Source organism: Aethalodelphis obliquidens, unplaced genomic scaffold (assembly GCF_003676395.1).
Source record: "Aethalodelphis obliquidens isolate GAN/ISIS:26980383/991018 unplaced genomic scaffold, ASM367639v1 scaffold39, whole genome shotgun sequence".
NCBI classification, from domain to species: domain Eukaryota; kingdom Metazoa; phylum Chordata; class Mammalia; order Artiodactyla; family Delphinidae; genus Aethalodelphis; species Aethalodelphis obliquidens.
Genome location: NW_020837983.1, coordinates 2,551,326 through 2,572,265, shown reverse-complemented (window position 1 = coordinate 2,572,265; position 20,940 = coordinate 2,551,326). Strand labels below are relative to the sequence as shown.

At 36.6% G+C, this 20,940-nt stretch overlaps 1 protein-coding gene across 1 annotated transcript in view; it reads left to right on the top strand.

Annotated features, from left to right (window-relative positions):
- RUNX1T1 (RUNX1 partner transcriptional co-repressor 1) overlaps nucleotides 1–20,940 on the top strand; it is a 112,248-nt gene that overhangs the window by 73,686 nt on the left and 17,622 nt on the right. The window contains exons 6-9 of the mRNA XM_027131386.1: nucleotides 5,818–6,068; nucleotides 10,367–10,452; nucleotides 10,993–11,194; nucleotides 20,110–20,178. Coding sequence (XP_026987187.1) covers nucleotides 5,818–6,068; nucleotides 10,367–10,452; nucleotides 10,993–11,194; nucleotides 20,110–20,178 — 608 coding nt within the window. The remainder of the gene's footprint in view (nucleotides 1–5,817; nucleotides 6,069–10,366; nucleotides 10,453–10,992; nucleotides 11,195–20,109; nucleotides 20,179–20,940) is intronic.

Sequence of the window (20,940 nt, the reverse complement as noted above, 5' to 3'; positions counted from 1 at the left end):
AAAGCTGCTGCATAGCACAGGGAGATCGGCTCGGTGCTTTGTGACCACCTAGAGGGGTGGGATAAGAACAGTGGGAGGGAGGCTCAAGGTGGGGGGATATGGGGATATATATATATGCATATAGCTGATTTACTTTGTTGTACAGCAGACACTAACACAACATTGTAAAGCAATTATACTCCAATAAAGATGTATTTAAAAAAAAAAAAAACAATGTGGTTCCAGACAGCAGGAGCAGTAGCAACTGAATACTTCAGCAGTGGTCAGAAATTAGTGAAGACAAGGGGACAGCCGCTCCCAGTCAGTCTGACTGATCAGCAGATGGAGAGCTCCAGGGACATGTGCCTGAAGGTTTCCACCTTCTCTTTGGGGGAGGGAAGGCTCTGGGAACCCACATATTGTAATCCTTAAGGGCCCAGGTATCTTGTTTTTGTTTGGAGGGACCAACATCTACCTGCATCTATCTTTTTTACTCCAGAAGGTGTTAGCCCGCCTCTTAGGAAGTTATCTCCTAGGTTGTGGTTTAGCAATAGAGAGATGGAAGGCACTTCTTTCCATGTGGCCCAGTAGTGTTGGTCCTGTATCACTCAGTGCTTTGTTTTTCACCATCTGAACATCCCACTTCCTTCAGGGTGATATTTCTGCAAACATAGAAATCACTGCAGGTTGTCCATGAAGAATCAGGTTTGATTTTCTTTTTAAGGAAGCAGGGGAATTTGTAATGTATTTTGTTTCAGATACATTATTCAATACCAATATAGGGTGTTATATAAAATTCTTATCTAAACTCTATTTCCTAAAAATTCCTGAAGAGACCTTTTACTGAGTTGTGTTTTGAAAATATGATGCCCTAAATGACCACTCCCCCACCCTTTAATTCAGTGTCTAGTCTTTCTGTGGAAGCCTTAACAAACTGCATGTGTTAGAAAAGGGAAGGAAGCTTTGTTTAAGATTAAGTTATTAATGTCTTTGGGCTTTACTTGAACAGAACTGTCACCTCCTGAGATTTAGATATATGCTTCTTTCTAAAATAAAAAATTGTTTGTTTTTTTTAAAGACTCAGCCAGTATCTCAGCCCTGGTTCTGGCTGAGATGCCTGCAGAGTAAGACAAGGGCATGATAAGGCCAAGATAATGTGTCTTGAGGTAGGGCAGAAGGACCTATGCCAGAGAAGCTTATGAGACCATCAGCAGGACTTTTTTTTGGAGAAGAAAGTTATCGAGTGACTTCCAAGTTTCTATTTTGGTGGCTAAGTAAAAGGTGGCATCATTGACTGGTGAAGGAAGTACCAGAGAAAGACAAGGTCAGTTTAGACATGTGCCGTTTGAAATACGTGTGGTCAGTTGGAGAAGTCAGCACCTAAGGCATGTATTTATTTGTAACAGGACTAATATCAGAATTTTTAAGTTTCTTCCTTGCCATTCTCAGGTTTATTATGCTATACCAATTTGCCTTTCCCTAGAACAATCTTTTAGTGCTGTTTTCCGCACTTAAAAAGCATTTGAATCTAGAAAAAAACTTATGTCTGTTCCTGTCATGTAAGAAATTGATTGGTCCTTTTATTCTAGTTATTGCCACGATCTTAATAATTTCTTTCTTCATTCTTCCCCATTTTCATGTTACTAAGGAATTGTCAGTGCATACTAGCCTATTATGACATTTAAAATATTTTATATAGAGGAAAGTTTTTTTTAAAGTTTGTTTTCTTTCTCAAGTAAGTCAGTTTACAGCCTCTGTTTTGAGGAGCTGAGAACAGCCTGAAGTGGGGTAAGGGGTAAATTAGGTTGTCTCTTACGTGTGTTTTTTTTTTTTTTTTTTTCTTAAACACTGTATTGTTTCCTATCAGTTTCATTTTACTGGGCAGGAAACTGAAGCCAGGTTATCTCAGGGTCACATAGCTGAGTCCTGAGCAGTCTTCTACTCTTAGGACATCAGACCCTGAGAGAGAAGTGATTGGGATCTAATTGTTGAAGTAGTTAGGTTATATTGAGGAACATTTCTCCTGGAAGGGAGATAGAAAATAAAAAACAAACCAAAAAATGCCTTCTAGAAACCCATGAGACATGACAGACTTCCCACTAGAATTTGAGTTACTTTGAGAGTATGCTGGTATGGGACAATGAAAAGTATTTGTTAGTTTTGCCTAATACATTGTGAGAAGGTAAGAAACATTCAGATTTGGAATTTGCCCCCAAGCAAATGAGGTTTTAGATAGTTTTAGGCATTTCTAAGAAGCAGACAAACAAATAGCAATTAAGTTGTTTTGGTTAGCTTTCTGGACATACATCCTTTGAATAGGGTTGGCTTTATAGGTAGACTTGAGTGGTTGGAGGAAGCACAGGGAGACTTCTCATAACTATTTATGTGGGCCGTTTGAATGCTTTGCTGCTGAAATATACCTACCTCTGTGAGGTGATGAGCTTTATTGTTTCAATAGCTGCAAGAGTGATAAGACCCACAATAGGGACTGTCACTGCAAGGACATGATAGAAATGAGAGGACAGACTCAGGAGCTAGCCCTGCTTCTTAGGACATTACTGTCCTTGCTTTAGGAGGGAAAAAAGCTTCAATACAGGCTCGTTGAAGTAATAGCACTGATCAGAGGGTTGATCTGACAGCAAAGATAAATAACATATCTAACTACTTTGAAAATAGTAAGAATTCTTCCAGTGTTGAATGTTCTTGTTATCTTTGAACAAGGAGACACAAAACCAGTAAGTTGAGTTGGTTTGACACAATTGGATCAAAGATGTTTTGATATTTAGAAATGTTTTGATGTTTATATATTTAGGCTGCTATAAGGTATTTAGAGAATATTTTTTTATTTTTGCACAAAAAAAGTTATACTCCACTTATAATTATTATAAAATATTGGCTATATCCCCTGTGCTGTACAAATGACATTTAGAAATAAATATAGAATAACTGAATTGCAGAGTTTTCAAACTAGAAGGGACCTCAGAAATTATCCTAGTCCAGTGGTTTTCAAACTTGATTTTAGCAGCTTTTTCCTTCAGAAATGAAACCTTAGGTGGAACCTCAACTTTTAAAATAGATAAGAATGATAAGTGGGTTCCTCTGGCCCTTTAAATCTTGATTGTTTGGGGTAAAAGCTCTTTATTGCCTGCAGAATCCCTAAGCACCTCAAGTGGCACAGTTTGAAAACCACTGATCTAGTCCAACCCTTTCATTTTACAGATGAGCAAACTGAGGTCCAGAGAGGTTAAGTGACTTGCCCAAGGTCACACAGCTAGTCGTGGAAGAGCCAGGACTAAATCTCAGGTCTCTTGATTCCCAGTCCAGTGCTCTTTCCACTACACCACACTGCCAGTAAGGTAGGTGCTGTGTTGACATTATATTCATAGCTACTAATAGTCTTGAGTATTTTCCAACTGATTTATGCTGGAAATGTTTATGCATTGAATGTTGAAGTGTATTATTCAGAAATGTGTAGGATGTGGAAATACAGATTAGAATCACATAAATATCCTCTTCGAAGATATATATCTAGAATGTTTCCATTCACTTTTAAAAATTATTTTGAAGCAGTGCATTGTAACGTTTGAGACATTTTAGTCTGGTCAATGATCAATATGTACGGAGTCAGAATATTTTACTGTAGATACTTTGACAGGAGCAGCGTTGAGACTTCTGTTTGACACTCCCATGGGGACCATGCCCTGCTGGCATTTCCAGTGTTGGACAGTCACCTGGCTCCAGAACATCTTTCACCAGCATGTATTGGGCATATATTCATTTCCCATTGAACTCCGCAGTTTCCCTCAGTTCTTAGTGTGCCTGTACTTTCTATCTCTAACTTCTCTGTCCTTTATAATCTGATGTGTGCAAATTGTCACTGGGGTTCTACCCTAAAGGGACATAAAGGGCGATTCATTGTAGAATCCTCTAGCCCCTAAATGATCTCTGTTGTCAAGTCAGTTTCCATTCACATCCCTCCAGTTTTATCAGACAAAGACTATCCCTGGGCACTAGGAAAGTGGGAAAAGTGTCTAAAGTATCTAAACCTAACCAACCTAAAATCAAAAAAAGGTGTGCAGATGTAAATTCCCTGGCAGTCCAGTGGTTAGGCACTGCCATGGCCTGTGTTCAGTCCCTGGTTGGGGAGCTAAGATCCCACAAGCCACACGGCAAGGCCAAAAAAAAGGCACTCAGAAATCTGTAGCTACTGTGATTTGGTAGAATTCTTATGGGGAAATTTCCCGGGGAAAGTAGATGCTGCCACTGGTCTAAGGATAGAGAGCTGGTCTTGTGAGGAGAGCCAGCTGCGAGGTAAAAAATTAGTTGGGGAGCTGTGCTTGCAGTCAAAGTGGAGGTGATGCATTCCTATCTTACAGACTACACTGAGTTCATCTCTTAGAGATACGTTCAGTCAGAAAATATTTCTTTAACCCTACTTCTGTTTGAGAATCTAGGAGCAGTTAACAGGTCTCATTTATAGAATGTGTTCCTTCTGAAAGACAAGTACAGTTTTGTGTATCACATGATGAAATGCAGTCAGGGTGTGCCTGCCCTGCCCTAAGATCTCATGACTTCAGACAGGTCACTTGTGCTCTCTGGGCATGTGTTTCCTCAACTTTAAAAGAAAGGGGTTTGCCCCAATCTTTCTTCTAATCCCAGCTAGCTCTGTATGACTGCTGATTGATTATCTTGGTAGCCCAAGGTAATGTCAGTCCCAGACATTACGTTGTTTTATTGCATTAATTAAGTTAATTAATTCAGTTTGATCAGTGCTTTCTAATAGAACTTTCTGACATCATGGAAATGATCTGTATCTGTGCTGTCCAGTACCATAGCCACTAGCCACAGGTGGCGATTACACTTGCAATGTGGCTATTGCTACTGAAGAACTGGATTTTAAACTTTATTTAATGTTAATTCACTTTTTAAAATAAATTTATTTATCTATTCGTTTAAGTTTTGGCTGCATTGGGTCTTCGTTGCTGTGTGCGGGCTTTCTCTAGTTGAGGCGAGCGGGGTTTACTCTTCGTTGAGGTGCGTGGGCTTCTCATTGCAGTGGCTTCTCTTGTTGAGGAGCGTGGGCTCTAGGTGCGCAGGCTTCAGTAGTTGTGGCACGCGGGCTCAGTAGTTGTGGCACGCGGGCTCAGTAGTTGTGGCTCGCGGGCTCTAGAGCACAGGCTCAGTATCTGTGGCGCACGGGCTTAGTTGCTCCGCGGCATGTGGGATCTTCCCGGATCAGGGCTCGAACCCGTGTCCGCTGCATTGGCAGGCGGATTCTTAACCACTGCGCCACCAGGGAATCCCTGTTAATTCACTTTTAATTTAAGCAGCCACATGTGGCTACTGTATTGAACAACACAGCTCATAGATGTCCTCTGACATGGAAGTCAGACATAGCTTGGATCGGTGCAATAGGTATACCTGAAGAATTCACCAAAAGAGTGACGCTGTTGTACCTTGATGAATCTTCACCAAGGGTAATTTGTTAGAAATCCAAGGGTAATTTGTTAGAAATCAAGTGTTTGCTTTTGAGTGAAAATGTTATCTGCAGAGTGGAGATCAGGCTTCCTCTTATTTGTGACCGAACCACATGAACTTCAACTGAAAGATGTTTGCTAGTTTGATGAGAAGTGGAACATTTTCTCCTGTGCAGTCATGTGATCATTTAGGCCTCAGCATGGGTTTTAGTGAATTCCCACAGGTCTAGGAAGCTGAGTTTAGAAAGTTTCTGGCCAGTAAAAGAATATTCTGTTTATATTACAAGTTCAAATGTGAGTGTCCAAACTATGCTGGTTTCTGAGTACATTATGAAACAAACTCTTTTTCTTCCTCCCTCAGAACCAAAGAAAATGGCTTTGACAGAGAGCCTTTGCACTCAGAACATCCAAGCAAGCGACCATGCACTATTAGCCCAGGCCAGCGGTACAGTCCAAATAATGGCTTATCCTACCAGCCCAATGGCCTGCCTCACCCCACCCCTCCTCCACCTCAGCATTACCGTTTGGATGATATGGCCATTGCCCACCACTACAGGGACTCCTATCGACACCCCAGCCACAGGGACCTCAGGGACAGAAACAGACCTATGGGTAAGACTGAAGGATCTCTTCACTTCTTTGGGGACTGTATGCTTCAAGACTTGCATCATTACTTCTCAGCTAAACTTGAGGCTTGATATCTGTGATGGGGTAAAAATTCCCTTTCTTTATGTAGTGTCTCCTTTATGAGAAAACTTTGTTGGTATTACTGTGTCCTTTAACAGCTGTGCTTTCTCTCTCTTAATTACTCACGTTCTTTGGGACAGCAGGTTATTATTTGGGGAGGGGGGCATCTAAATACAACCTCCTGAACTGTATTAACATACGCAAAACAAGTTTCTAATTTTTTTTTTAATATGAGGGATTTCGTATGTAGTTAGTCTGCCACAAGTATTTTTAAAAAATCAGTTTATTTCATTCTATCTTTTATTTCAGATAGTCTCAAAGTTCATTTGGAGTTTTCCAGTCTCTGTGATAGTCTGTATTTGAAAAATACAATATGGTATTATTATGTCTGTGGTTTAAGTCAACAGATGTTCTTTGAGGAATGATTTAGTACTTTTTTTTGTTTTCCAACTTAGAAGTGTCAGTGATTCAATTTAGTGTTGACAATTTAGTGTCAAAGATCAGAATACCAAAGAAGGGAATGAGTTTGGGTAAATACGTGTTCTGTTTGCCTGTGTTCATTCCTTCTTTGCATAAAACTGTTGGAAGTGAAGCATTTAGGAGACACTGTCTTCTAAAGAACAGGTGGTCACCATGAAAAATGAGAAGGAAGACGAATAGGTAAGTTTTGATACATGATCAGTGTTTGAGGTGATAGCATTAGAGCACTGTTCCTGTTCCTGGGGCTTCTTGAATTCTTGATTTTTCGCGAGTCAACCTAGCGATAAACTGAGAGCAATAGTCAGCCCTCTCTCTAGTCTTTTTCTGTCCCCTGAATCCATGCTGTCCAGCAGCAGGACTGCCTTTACCTCTTAGCTGGTTGCTGGCAAACTTCCCTGACATGGGACGGTTTGGTGGACAAGATACTGGAAGCAGCACAGGACGAAGTCCAAGTAGAAAAGCAGAACACAGAGCTGAAGGCTCAGAACTTGGGAAGCACGGCCAGTTCCCTGCCTGAGTAGTAGGACAACGTTTTTTTTAGCCGCAGGCAGAGAGCGTGTGGTGAGCAGAGGTTTATGTTAGACTTCTAACTAGGTTAGTAGGACATAGGGGCTTCCATATGTAGGGTCTTTTGCTTGAAAACACAACCCTCCAAATGTTTAGAAAGCAGAAAGGGAGAGTCAGGTTGAGGGGAGGGACGATGGAGGCCCTGGATGTGAGATAGTAAAATAGTAGTTTCACTTCCCCACAACATCATTTCTACATTTATATAGTGTGTCAGACAAATGGCTAAGCATATAATTTGTTCTTTCTTAATAACCAATCTGTCTAATGTTCTCTCAGGTACCATTTCGAAGAGCTCTCAAAAATGGTTATGTTATTTCTCAGTCTGGACTGATATTTTGACCCTGAAATCAAATGCGATAACAGCTCCCTTCAAAGCAAAAGCCTCGCCATTTATTTATGACTAATGCCCTCAAACCATGATTGCTTATTTTCAAATAGAAGTGGAGTTACCAGGTCATTGTAAGACCAACTCCAGATACCCCACTTTGTAAGTGCCAGGAAATGGCCTATTTCTTAGGCAGCAGATTCTATTTTATGAAATATTAGTTCCAGTACACTACAGAGTAATCAACAAGGAACTAATTATGCTTATATTCAATGATTATGTTTTCATCTAGTAATATAAAATATTCCTTTATGGGTTATATCTGTACCCACTGGTTTTATGTGATTTTTTTTATCAGACCATGTTCCTTACCTTTTAATTATATTAGCTTATAAAACTAATAGTGGTAATCTTTATAAATATACGCAACTACTTAACCGTCCCTGAAGTCTGGCCTAGTTTATTATGTGTTAAAGTATAGTAAAACCTTGACGTATGAGTAACAAATCATGGTGTTACATCAGACCGCCATTTTGAGAATATAAAAATAATCATAAATGTATACTTAGTCTGGTACGATTTATAAATGTCTATTATGTGTAGAGACATATTTGCCGAGACGTGTACTCACTAGAATCTTTTAATAAAATAATTTTACAGGCAGCATTAGTTTATAAATAAACTTAGAGTTTCAGCCTAGTTAGGAATTGGGTAAGACTCAACATTAGTGTCAGATTGCCCACAAATGAAAATGTGTTTTAATGAGTCTGAACTGCTTTCCCCTAGTACATCCCTCTGGTATTATGGATATAAATAAAAATTGTGTGGTGATGAATATTTAAGTATCTGAAATAGAAAAATAAATAAATGTAAAAATTTGAGTTGTTTTATTTTTTCTTTTTAAAGATTTGGCTGTATCCAACAAATGACCTTCAGAGCTCAAAAGCAGCAAACATATGAGACCTGTATTTTTTCACCAAGTACTTGGGCTCAAACATGTTTCTAATGTACTTATTATTTTTCTATTGTTGTTAAGTGAGATGATGCTTAGCACTGTTCCATAAATGCTGTTATCCCATTAGCCACAGACATCCTATTGCTCATTAATATTATTCCCGGTGGTAGAGCTCATGTCACTATTGATTTAATTTGCTGAAGTTTTGAAACTTTTAAGACTTCTGAAGTTCTTGGTCTTTATATAGGCCAATATAGTAAGAAGCCTCCATCATGAATCTTAACACCGCATTTATATCTTTATCACTCTCCAGTTGTTTTCTGTGATGACTCATTTCAATGGTAGTGCTTTTTCCCTAAAACACAGGCAAAAAATAAGTCAATAAAAATAACATATTTGCAAACATTTCAACTTGAAATTGTCACAACAGAGAAATAACTAAATATTACTCTTCTCCAATGGCTTTTCTATTATGCAAATTATTAAAGCTTATTTGCAATTTTACTTTTTTACCAATAGGTGGCATTGACAATTTTAGCTTTAAAAATGTATTTCAGAATATATTCTAATTGGAGAGGAATGGTGCAGTGTTTTATATTTAGCTTTTAATTTAGTCTGAGAAAGCTGACATGTATGTGCTCACTTCCATCAGCTATAAATTAAATTGTATTTTCATGGTTGGCTGAAAAAAGTCATATGACTCATTATCTTTATTTCCCTAAATCAGCTAAAAGGGGATTTCTAACCACTCAGATTTCACAAAAAGTGGAATGCAGTGTCTCATAACTTTTATTGTCATATAACTCCCTCAGAAAAAGAGCCTAGGTGTCTATAGAAGCCTAAACCATGTCAAACTTAATTTGCTATTCAGAGGAACAGTGAGAACTGGCAACTAAAATAAATAGTTTTAATTGTTTAAAATGGAAAATCTTGCCATAGCCTAGTGCCTTTCCTTGATAGTAGAACATGAGGTGTTTTACACAATTTGTCAGAAGAGCCACCGTTTCTAGGTATCTCTGATTAGACCCTTTCTTTCACCCTGTCCCTTTAGGAAGACACATTAATTTTTTATTTTGATAAGCATCCTGGCTAATTGCTCATGTTCGTTACTATTGTTCTCACTTGGTAAGTGTTTCCTTATTACCTTTTCATGGTAGCATCTTAACTGTGATGCTAAAGAGCATTAATATTTATGTTGTGGACTACAAATTAGGATTTTTAGTTTCTTAGCTTGGATTTATGGTATTTGTCCAAAATTATATCTGGTATGTTGATTTTGTTTTCATAGAGGATGTCCAATTTATTTTTATTTTTTACTTTTTGATAAATTAAATGAGTATATTTTGCTTTTATGTTATGCAAGCCCTCTCTTCATGGCCTAATTTTATCATGAAGGTGTATGTAATAGGATTGTGTTCATTCATACTATGCTGAAATGTGGAATAGTTTTACCGTGCTTGTTTTAGAAAAGCATATCCCTATTCATGTAAAACAATTTATGCTATCTTCGTTTTTAATTCAGGAAAGCCACACTTTGAAACCACTTAATATATACTTGTGGTTTCTTGTATTTATTAAGATTCAGGATATATTTATATTTTCACTTAGGGAACATTATATGGATAACTGGCTCAGGGCTTGGTATCTCTTCATGTGTAAAAGAAATGGTTCTGACCAGATGACCTCTAAAATTCCTTCTAGTTTTCTAACATTTTATCATTCTATGAGAGACCCATGAGGTAATTCTGAATCTGAATATGACTCATGCCTCCGTTCAAAAATCGAATATATTTTCACATCCTTTAGTTTGCCCACATAGTCTTTGCTAAGTGCCTATGCGCATATGGATTATGTCCTCAATGTTTTAGGGTGATTCAACCTTCTTTATATTTATAGGGTTGCATGGCACACGTCAAGAAGAAATGATTGATCACAGACTGACAGACAGAGAATGGGCAGAGGAATGGAAACATCTTGACCATGTAAGATGTTGGTAATCATTTCAAAAAATGTTTTGAAAACAGCTGGAGTGAGGTGACATGATAAAAGTGTGGGGATGCTTTGAAGGTATTTTCTGCCATCCTTGAAAAAATAATAAATGAGAATGTTTAAAGTAGAATATAGGATTTGATTTCTAAATTGATATCAAGGCCACTTATATAAGAGAAGTGTTTAGATCATGGAAAGGATTCCCTAAAGCCAGATCAGTGGGCTCCTGTTTTATTTGTAGAGAGTTATTTATTTTGTCCAGTAATGGGATTAGTATTTGGAAAGATGGGTTTACTTCAGCTGAAATATCCCTGTCATGCCTCCCACATTTTATTCTCATTCCTATTGAGTTAACTCATCTATTGGATCTCTGTGTCAAATCTAACCTTTGAAAATATTAGACGGAAGACTTCAGAATAATATAGCATTCTTCATTGTCCTAAAATAGTTTGTTTCATTACCCACCGAAGTCTATGAGTTGTGGTGATTGATAATATATCCTTCCTTTCTCCCCCTGCCCATTTCTTCCATAGCTGTTAAACTGCATAATGGACATGGTAGAAAAAACAAGGCGATCTCTCACTGTACTAAGGCGATGTCAGGAAGCGGACCGGGAGGAATTGAATTACTGGATCCGGCGGTACAGCGATGCTGAGGACTTAAAAAAGGGCGGCAGCGGTAGCAGCAGCCACTCCAGGCAGCAGAGTCCTGTCAATCCAGACCCAGTGGCGTTAGGTATCTTTTCTTCAGATGGACATATTGAACAGATACTTCTTATGCTATTAATGCCGATTTTATTTTTAACTCGTCTTTTCAAAAATGAAGGCTATACAGGGAATTGTAGAACAATAAACACTTTATATCCTCAAATATGTCTTGTCTGTTAGGCAGATTGGCATAGAAAGAGGCAGTTACAAAAATTAAACTCCTTTTCTAGGTTAATGTTTTGGGCTTATGACAAAGCTTCAAAGCTGGACCAGAATTTCACATGAATCACTAAAATGCGTGCTCCATAAAATAGCTCTTTGGACCCTGTCTCCAACCTGCAAAGACAAAATCTCTGGGAGTGGGCTTGGAGCTTCTAGCAAGCTCTCCGGGGAATTCTGCTGCACCCTAGTGTTTGAGAGTAATTTATCTCAAAATGCTTCCAGGAAGAGACCTAAGGGCTCTATAGTTTGCCCACTGCCACTTGAAAATTAGTGATATAGATTTAGCTCTTCCATGACCTTAACTTAGATGGCTTAACTGTGATTTTATTAATTCTAGTAACTTACAGGACTATTAATATAGCAGTGCTTTAGAAATTGAATGCGTACATGTAGCCGTATTTAGTATTGAGATTTGGGAATTGTTGGGGTTATAAATAGAATGTAATCCCAAGTACATGGAAAGAAAATTTGAACCTGAAATAATTTTTGAGTGGCCTGTGGACTTTTTCCTAAATTAATAATAAGCTACTGTCATTTACATTGCTGGCCACTACTTGCATATACAGTCTGAGTCAACTTAATGGAGATGGATTTGTGTTGACCCCTGTTCTCTCATCTCATTTTTCTTATGTGTTTAGCCCCACACCTGCTACCTAGCTTAGGTTAGGGTACAGTCCATGCTGTAAAAACAAAACTAATTACCTGTGTGCAGATTAAGCTCGTGACTTTGGCCTCATTATCGTCCATGGCTGATTATCAAATATTTAAAACTTGAAGTATATTATCTGGATATTGATCACATTATCTTTTTTATTAAAATGATTCCTAGTCATTAAAGTTTCCTTTGCACTTAGGTTCGTCGATTCCTGCTAATCCCTGAATGCTGAATGTCTATTGCCATAATAAGTATTAAATAAAGGAAGATTCCAGGTCATTTAATTTACCCAACAAACATTATTCTAAAGGATATTTTAAAGAGAAAAGTGTTGTTAGCTTATGTTAAGGCAAGCAGTGAAAATAGGTTTAAGTTTAATTTGAACCAAATTAAACCAAACTGTTTAGAATAGAATAAGCATCTTGCTTTTTACTTCTGTACTGTGAACCAAAATTGGCTAATAATAATAATAATAAAGAGAATATTTGTAATCATCCAGTCTAGGCAAAAATTGAGAGCCTTAAATTAAACAAAACTTTGGGAGTAAAAATATCCATTTAGCTGGCTCTATTTAACAAATTCATCGAGTCAGTGCTTATTTGTTGAACCTGGCTTACTGTGTGTCAGGCATCATGCTAGGCACTGTAATAAAGGAAAAATATTCTTAATTCCTTCCTTTGAGGAACTTTTAAGCTAGTGGAAGAGATAGGCAAGGAGATAGCTAGTGGTCATACCAGCAGGCCGCTCAATTCAGTCCTCTGCACTGACAGGATTAATATTATCTGCTGTCTATTGTAAAAGAAAAAATTCAGAAATGGATAGGATTTCAGACCTATGTGAGTTATATTCAGCACACTGAACATAGGACCGTTATCATATAATCACCTATAGTCACGCATTCTAGTGATGCAAGTGTTCATCGTTTTCCAGGAAGCTAGGTTTAGTTTCCCTGTTATGTAATCAAAAGAATAAACTTGGTTTTAAAAACTCCTTAAGAGTACACAAATTACATTACTTTTAATGATGCTTAATGAATTCATATTTTTGGTAAAAAAGAGATCGCTTTGGTTTTAAGCTTTTATAGATTGTATTTTTCAAAGACTACAAGTAGTTCATTTCTTTGTTGGGACTCTGTTAAAACAGTCCTATTCTTTAGGGACACAGAAGCCTAGATTGCGTTTTAAAGAAACTTACCACAGCCATAGGGAGAACCTGTCAAGAGCCACACAATATGCAAGTTTTAGCATCCAACAGTTATATTTACCTGGTGTCTTTTGCCAGTAGATTCCTGAAGTCTTCGAGTTCCATCCATCTTGTGAGCTGGGCTATGGCTATAAATAAGGCAGGTAGTTTGTAATCATGGGGCACAATCATTTACATTAAGTGCTTTCTGAGGTTTTCTCTTAGGCTTTGGAGTCGAATGTATTAGTGTGTGTAATTAAAGGATTAAGGATATTGACAGATAAATTTATGGATATAGGCATATGGATATACCTAAGAGCTCCATATCCTATGATTATTCTGCATGTGTGTCCTTTAGCTGGATTCTCTTAATTCTTAAGCTGCTGTCTGGTCTCAAATGAGACCTTCAGAATAATGTTATAGAAGATATCTTTAGTTCAAAATATTGCCCTAGTCACATTCCTATCTTAGAAACAATGACAACATTTAGTCATACACTCATTTTTAGCATTTTAAATTGTATTTGGTGACTGTACAGAGAAAAATGTAACTTCCATAACTGTTGTGTTGTGTTTGTTAAACTCATTCCCATTCTCGCCTTTGAAATATATCCATAGTATTAAGTCAATTTGAGGGAGTGGTGAGATAACATGATTAATCTATTACTAATTGAATTTGGGGAGTTCCCCCCAGATATTAAGTAAAGACTATTTTAAATGAGTAGCCTCTTAAACAGTTTTAAAGCTGAGTACACACTAAGTCCATAATGTTATTTCTACTCTTTAAGTCAAAAACAGGTTGTTATCTTGAAGGACTTTTGAAATAATACACTTTTCCTTGAAATAATAGATTTTAATTATTTGTATTATTATTATAACTCACTTGCTTTCCAGGAAAAAACTCCAAATATCCAAGTCTTAAGAAAATTAGAAAACTATTTTTTAAACAATTTTTAATTTTTTTAAACAATTTAAAAACTATTTTTTAAACCTCAGAAAGAGGTTTTTGTTTTAAATGAAATGATACATCAACTTGATCATTCACAGAAGGCTTAGAGATTCATAAGTTTGTTGAATTAATACCACCTCCTGCCTCAAGTAATTGGTACAGAAATTAATATTTTAAAATTCCTTTGGCTGACAAGTTTTATCACTGTCACATGATTGAATTATAGAGTTTCTCATTAACTGTCTCAATGCTCAGGAAATCTAGCATGAAAGTTAAAGGCACAGGGTTTGAGCAGATGTCTGGATCTGAATCCCTGGTTCTTCTTACTAGTTTTGTGACCTTTGGCAAGTAACTCTCTGCCTCAGTTTCTTCATCTGTTAAGTGGGGATGGTAACAATACATATTTCATAGGTGTTTCTGTATTAAATGAGTTAATAGTTATACAGCATATGGGACAGTGCCTGACACATAGTAGATGTGCTATAATAGCTATTATTATGATTTCTAACATGCAATCTCACAGTTTAGAGAGTAGCGAGCCGTACATAAAATGTGTTATTGCTTGGCACACAAGTTTATGAAATTATAGTAGATTCTTAGGTATTTTTTCATTCCAAAAGTATTTCCAAGCAGTAATGTTTAGGTGGCTAATTTATATAATAGGCACAGAAACAAGAAAAGGGGAATTCCGTCTTACATACAGCAAATCTGTTATACCTTTGGGACCCTAATTCATAATACAGGGCTATAGAAAAATAGTTTACTCCCATCCAAAGGAATATATTTTTCTACTTCTATACTATCAGATTATAAAAACCACAAACAAGGTATTCAGAGTATATCTGCATATAAAAGTTTAGATTTTATGTACTTGATTCCTTTTAAATTACATCATGAAATTCATTTCAAGATGATGCATCTGAGCTCCTAATGTAAAGTGCCTACTGTATTTAAAGAGTCTACTATATTTAGTATATTGGGTTAAAAAAGACGTGACTACTAGTTAAATATGTCCATCTTTGAAAAACAAGAAGAGATGGTTGCCTCCTACAGCATTAGGTATTTTTATTGTTAAAGATGAAAATCCTAATGTAGTTCTTGGCTTCTAGGTTGGGTTGGGCTTCTGAACATGAAGTTGAGATTTCTGGATTTATTATCCTTTAAAACAAAAATAAGTAACATTTCTAAAGATGAACTCATTTAACCCTTCCTTTCTTTTGATGGTTTTTGTAATAGATATTATCATGATCACAGCCTCATTCTGCCCACTACAGGATGAAGGCCATAACATAGGTGCTGCCAAGCTTTGAGCATTGCTGTGCTGGGTCATATGAGGTCACATTGGTTCTCCAAAGGCCATCAGCTCATCCCTTCATGTATATTGATGGCGGCCCTTGCTGTATCTAGTATCCAATGGTCTCCATCTGTCGTAAGTGTAGTGCATCTTCCATCTCTTCCATACATCATAGATTGCTTTTTCTGTCTTTTCACATTTCTTAAAACATTTCCCCCACTTCGACTTGGTCTCATTTCATAGATGTATCTTCTGGGGGCTCCCCTCCTCCTCTTCTTTCATCCCCAAGCAGTTTGCATCCCAAAGTAAGCTAAACTTAATTTATAAGGTCTTTTCTATAATTTTTCCATCTTTCAATAGTTACATATGTATACATTTCACATTTTAAACCATCTCGCACAGACTCTTCTGTTTTTGTTTCACCACTGCATTTTAGAACAACCATCTATTTTACAGCAACTTATATTTTATAGGTGGTCAAGATTTCATGGTTAAAAATTAGCTTCTTCAGAATCTGAGCCTTAGAATGTTTTGCATAAGTTTGTCTAGATTCACCAATACTCTAAAATAAGAAAGTCTTAAGAGAGAAGTTGTCTCTTATAATATTGATCAATTTCAGGATTTGTTTTGGTTTTTCACTTTTTTTTTTTTTTTCTTTTTTGCGGTAAGCGGGCCTCTCCCTGTTGTGGCCTCTCCCGTTGCGGAGCACAGGCTCTGGACGCGCAGGCTCAGCGGCCATGGCTCACGGGCCCAGCCGCTCCATGGCATGTGGGATCTTCCCAGACCGGGGCACGAACCCGTGTCCCCTGCATCGGCAGGTGGACTCTCAACCACTGCGCCACTAGGGAAGCCCTGTTTTGGTTTTTTTAACTCAGTTTTGCATATGTGGAATCTGTTATTGCTACTAGTTAATCAGAAGAGAAAATATTAAATTAATCATTCAGTTTCTGTAGCTATTAAAGTAGTATTTGTCAGTGAATCAAAATAGTTTCTGAGCAGTACCTCTACTGTCATCACTTCATTCTTTCTGTTGGTACACCTGATGCTTAGCTAGGACACAGTAACTTAGAACTGGAGGGGATATTGTAAAATATGTATATATATATGTAAATAGGTGTATATTATATAAAAAATTTTATTTGCCTTTATATTCTGCAGCATTTTGAGAAAAAAAAAAACACTTTCTTTTATAAAGTAGGATAGGATTAAGAAAACTTTTGCTTGATTGTAGTTGGTACTCCTATCAGGGTTCTAGGTTAGGTGGAGTTTGACTCTATGCGAATAAGACAATGTATCATTGAGAATTCTAGGGAAATGTAGCCAAGAAGGTGAAATACAGCACAACTTTCCCGTATGGCATATGGATCCTCATGATCTGTACAAACTGTATAGCACACGGGAAGGTGGGTGCACAGTTGACTCCAGTACGTTATCTATCTTTGAGCAAATTTGGGGGCTATTCATCAGGTTTGAATAAAATTTATAAAAGTATCACCTAAGAAGTTTGAGGACTTCCCATCAAGGGTTCAGACAGTGAATTGCTAACTATAGACATAACTTCTCTCCCCAAGTGACATGTACTGAGGGAGTAAAAATTTACTGGTGTGTATTACTTAATCCAAACCTCTTCAATGGTTTTGTTTTGTCTAAAGTTTTGTGCCCTTTGGATGTCAGTGCTGGGTGAAAAAAGAAACTTTATGGTGCTCTTTTCACCTTAGTTTTTTTAAATAAGGAAATAAGTATACAGTTGGCCCTCCGTATCCGCAGGTTCCACATCCATGGATTCAACCTAGCACACATCAAAAGTATTTGGGAAAAAAAATTCCAGAAAGTTCCAAAAAGCAAAACTTGAATTTGCCATGTGCTGACAGCTATTTACATAGCATTTACATTGTGTTATAAATTATAAGTAATCTAGATATGATTTAAAGTATAGGAAAGGATGTGTGTAGCAAACAAATTAGCATCCAAAGCAAATACCATGCTTTTTTTTTGTTAATTAAAGTGTAGTTGATTTACAGTGTTGTTAATTTCTGTGGTACAGCACAGTGGTTCAATTATATATACATTCTTTTAAAAATTCTTTTCCATTATGGTTTATCACAGGTTATTGAATATAGTTCCCTGTGCTATACAGTAGGACCTTGTTGTTTATCCATTCTATATATAATAGTCTGCACCTGCTAACCCCAAGCTCCCAATTCATCCCTCCCCCACCCAACCTCCCCCTTGGCCACCACAAGTCTATTCTCTATGTCTGTGAGTCTGCTTCTGTTTCACTCCTGGGTATATATCTGGATAAAACTGCAATTCAAAAAGATACATGCACCTCTATGTTCAGAGCAGCACTATTCACTATGCCATTTTATAGAAGGGACTTGAACATCCTCGGATCTTGGTCCCCTTCAGATACCAAAGGATGACTGTATATCCATTCTTACTGGGCAACCTGCTAAATAATAATGATGGGAGTAGCACTAACATCTAATCAGAGTTTAGGATGTGCCATGCCAAGCATGTAGTAGGAAGTACCTCGCTGAGTCCTCACAGCAGCAATCTCAAATGTGGTAGTATTGTCCCCACTTTACAGATGTGGTGACTGAGACATGGAGAAACTAACTTGCCCAGTGTCACAGGGAGAGCAGGTGGCAAAGCCAAGATTCACATTCTCTGGGCTTTAGAACTAACTCTTCTGCCTGTGCTGCCTACGGCTGGTAATTAGTATTTGGATAACTTAACATCAGTTTTCCTGTTCCCTATAAATATAATAGTCCATTAAAAAATATTTTTTATAAAGTTATAACTCTTTCCTTAACCCAATAAATGGAAAAATTTTTGTTTTCTTTTTTTTTTTTTTTTTTTTTTTTGCTACTGTGGAGAAAGCATTTTTTTGTTTGTCTTCAGACTTTACAAATCTATTCTTATCCAGTAAATTATTCTTAAGCCAAAGTCTTTTCTCCTAAAAATAAATATCTAAAAGTTGTCTTAAGTAAATCTCTGTTTCACTGTGTCATGTGGCTAAATGTGAACTTGAACCTGACTGCACTTTATAATGACGTGAAAGGTAATTTTGACAAATCTAATTAGGCACGTGATATTTCTTGGAAGTCGTATATGCATCAAACGGTTTTATCAAGCTCTTTAGCAAATGAAAATTACTTAAATAAAGACATTTTGCTTTTCATCATTTACTGTATAGAAATGAATGTGTACATGAGAATGCATGGGTATTTCCAATCCATTTGATTATCAAGTAGTCATAAAATTATAACGTAAACTTTTAAAAATAAACTTTTTATATTTGGAATAATTTTAGACTTAAGGAAACATTGCAAAGATAGTACAGAGAGTTTCCATATGCCCTTCACTAAGCTATAATAAGGTTTTGCTAATTCAGAATAGTTGTGGAAATTTTATGTTCTGGCCAACTGATAATCTGTGTACCCTCGAAGGATTCAAAATATTCAAATGTGTCTAAGGCATTCAAATATAAAATGATATACTTAGATAAATTGATTGTGCTTTTCTCATTCTGTAGCTCCATAAAATATAGAAAACTGGACTGAATTTCTTTTGATCTTCACCATACATTAGATAGAGTATTCTTTAAAAAGTCTGCTACTTAACATTTCTTATACATGTAGAGAAAACTTCAATTATTTGAAATTTATCATGGGTTGAAAGATTGCTATATTTATAAAAGTTAAAATGATTTTTTTTCTTCCCCTCAAACTTCTAAATACATAGACTTTCATTTGAAAATCCAGTATGGAAGAAGTTTAGTGCATATTTTATCTCTGAAAGACTGTACACTTTACTTTCAAGCATATATAAAAACATACAAAAGGTTTCATGTCATTTTCATGAAGATGTTATTTTGGAGGTGAGCATTCCTACATCAGCTTTATTATGATCCGTTTTCTCAAACTTTTAAAGTTTGGTCAGCATAAAAGCACAGCATTTCACTTAAAGTGGAACTTCATTTTTTTTTTTTTTTTTTTTCCGGAAAGCATGTCATGTACTAGTTATATTTGGTCAACTGGCTATCTGTGAATCCATTCTAATGATTCTTTCTTGCTTCCATCCATGTCAAATCCATATGATCTAATTTTTGTGAGAATTTTGAATGCTCATCAAGATTTTTTAAAGTAATTGTTAGAGCCGGTTAGCCATGGAATCAGGCTCACTATTTATTGAAAGGTGGTAGAATCAGAGCTGTGTGAAAATTATGTTACCCTAACATTTGACTTTCTAACTACCAATTTGACTTTGAAAAAAAAAGAAAATTACCAGATACAGTTTATTTTCTTTAATAAAATAAAATATACCCATAGAAATTCCCATACTTAAGGAGTGTTGGGAACAGTGTTCCCAAATATCATATTATATAATGAAATATTTAGAGTTGTTTTGGCTTTGAGCATACAAGGCATTTAGACCAATGACCTGTTTTCCTTGTGCTCTGATGACTGGTCTTGCTATTTTTGTTTATTTTTTAGAAGTGAAATGCCCAGCCTTTTAAAACTATGTTTTTGTAGAGAAGCCGAGATAGTGGGCATTGCTTGCTTCTACCCTGTGTAATGACATAACAGTGCTTATGGTGCTTTCCTCCTCTCTCCACCAATTTTTATCCTTTTCATAGATGCACATCGGGAATTCCTTCACAGGCCTGCTTCTGGATATGTGCCAGAGGAGATCTGGAAGAAAGCTGGTAAGAATTGTTTAAAAACACGAATTTAGTGTTCTGGCAGCTGTGTGCAGTTGTTAATGAAGTGACGTGAAGAATGACAAGAAGGGACTTTACTGCTAACAACAACAAAACAAACCCCCACATACAAAATTTAAAAATCCTGATGAATATTCTTAAACCAGGCCTGATTAGAACATGAAATAGTTTTTATTTTAGTAGCATCTGCTAGTGCTACTGTAATGAGAGTCTGGTGATGCTTCTGTTATAAACCCCATTTTTCAGGGGCTATAATGGTTTCAGGCTGGAAGCCTGAGGTCTCAGATTGCATGCAATTTTTCCTTCATGAAAACAAAGTCTGGTGTTTTACTTCAGCCTTCTCTTCTAATTTTTTTTTAATTGGGGTATAATTGACATATATCTCCTGAATTCTTTTTAAATGTATCACAGCAAATCTAGTTCACTTGCTGAGGCACTCAGAAGTTTTATGGTTACAACCAGTTTTTAAAGTTGATCTTTTGTGCTAATTAATATTCAATGACCAGAACTAAATTAAATGACAAAGTTGCTAAATTTCTATTTTTCCTTTCCATGTATACTATCTGATTTTCATTAAGGGATATTGTTCTGCATTTTGAAGTAGATTTAAGTTTCTGATGACTCATTGACTTATTGAGCTTAAAGAAGTTCATATCTGGCAGAATCTTGGTAGAACACCAGCACTATAAAAGTTGAGCCAAAACCTTATTTTTAAAAAGAAACCAACTCAGGAGATAAAGCACAAAC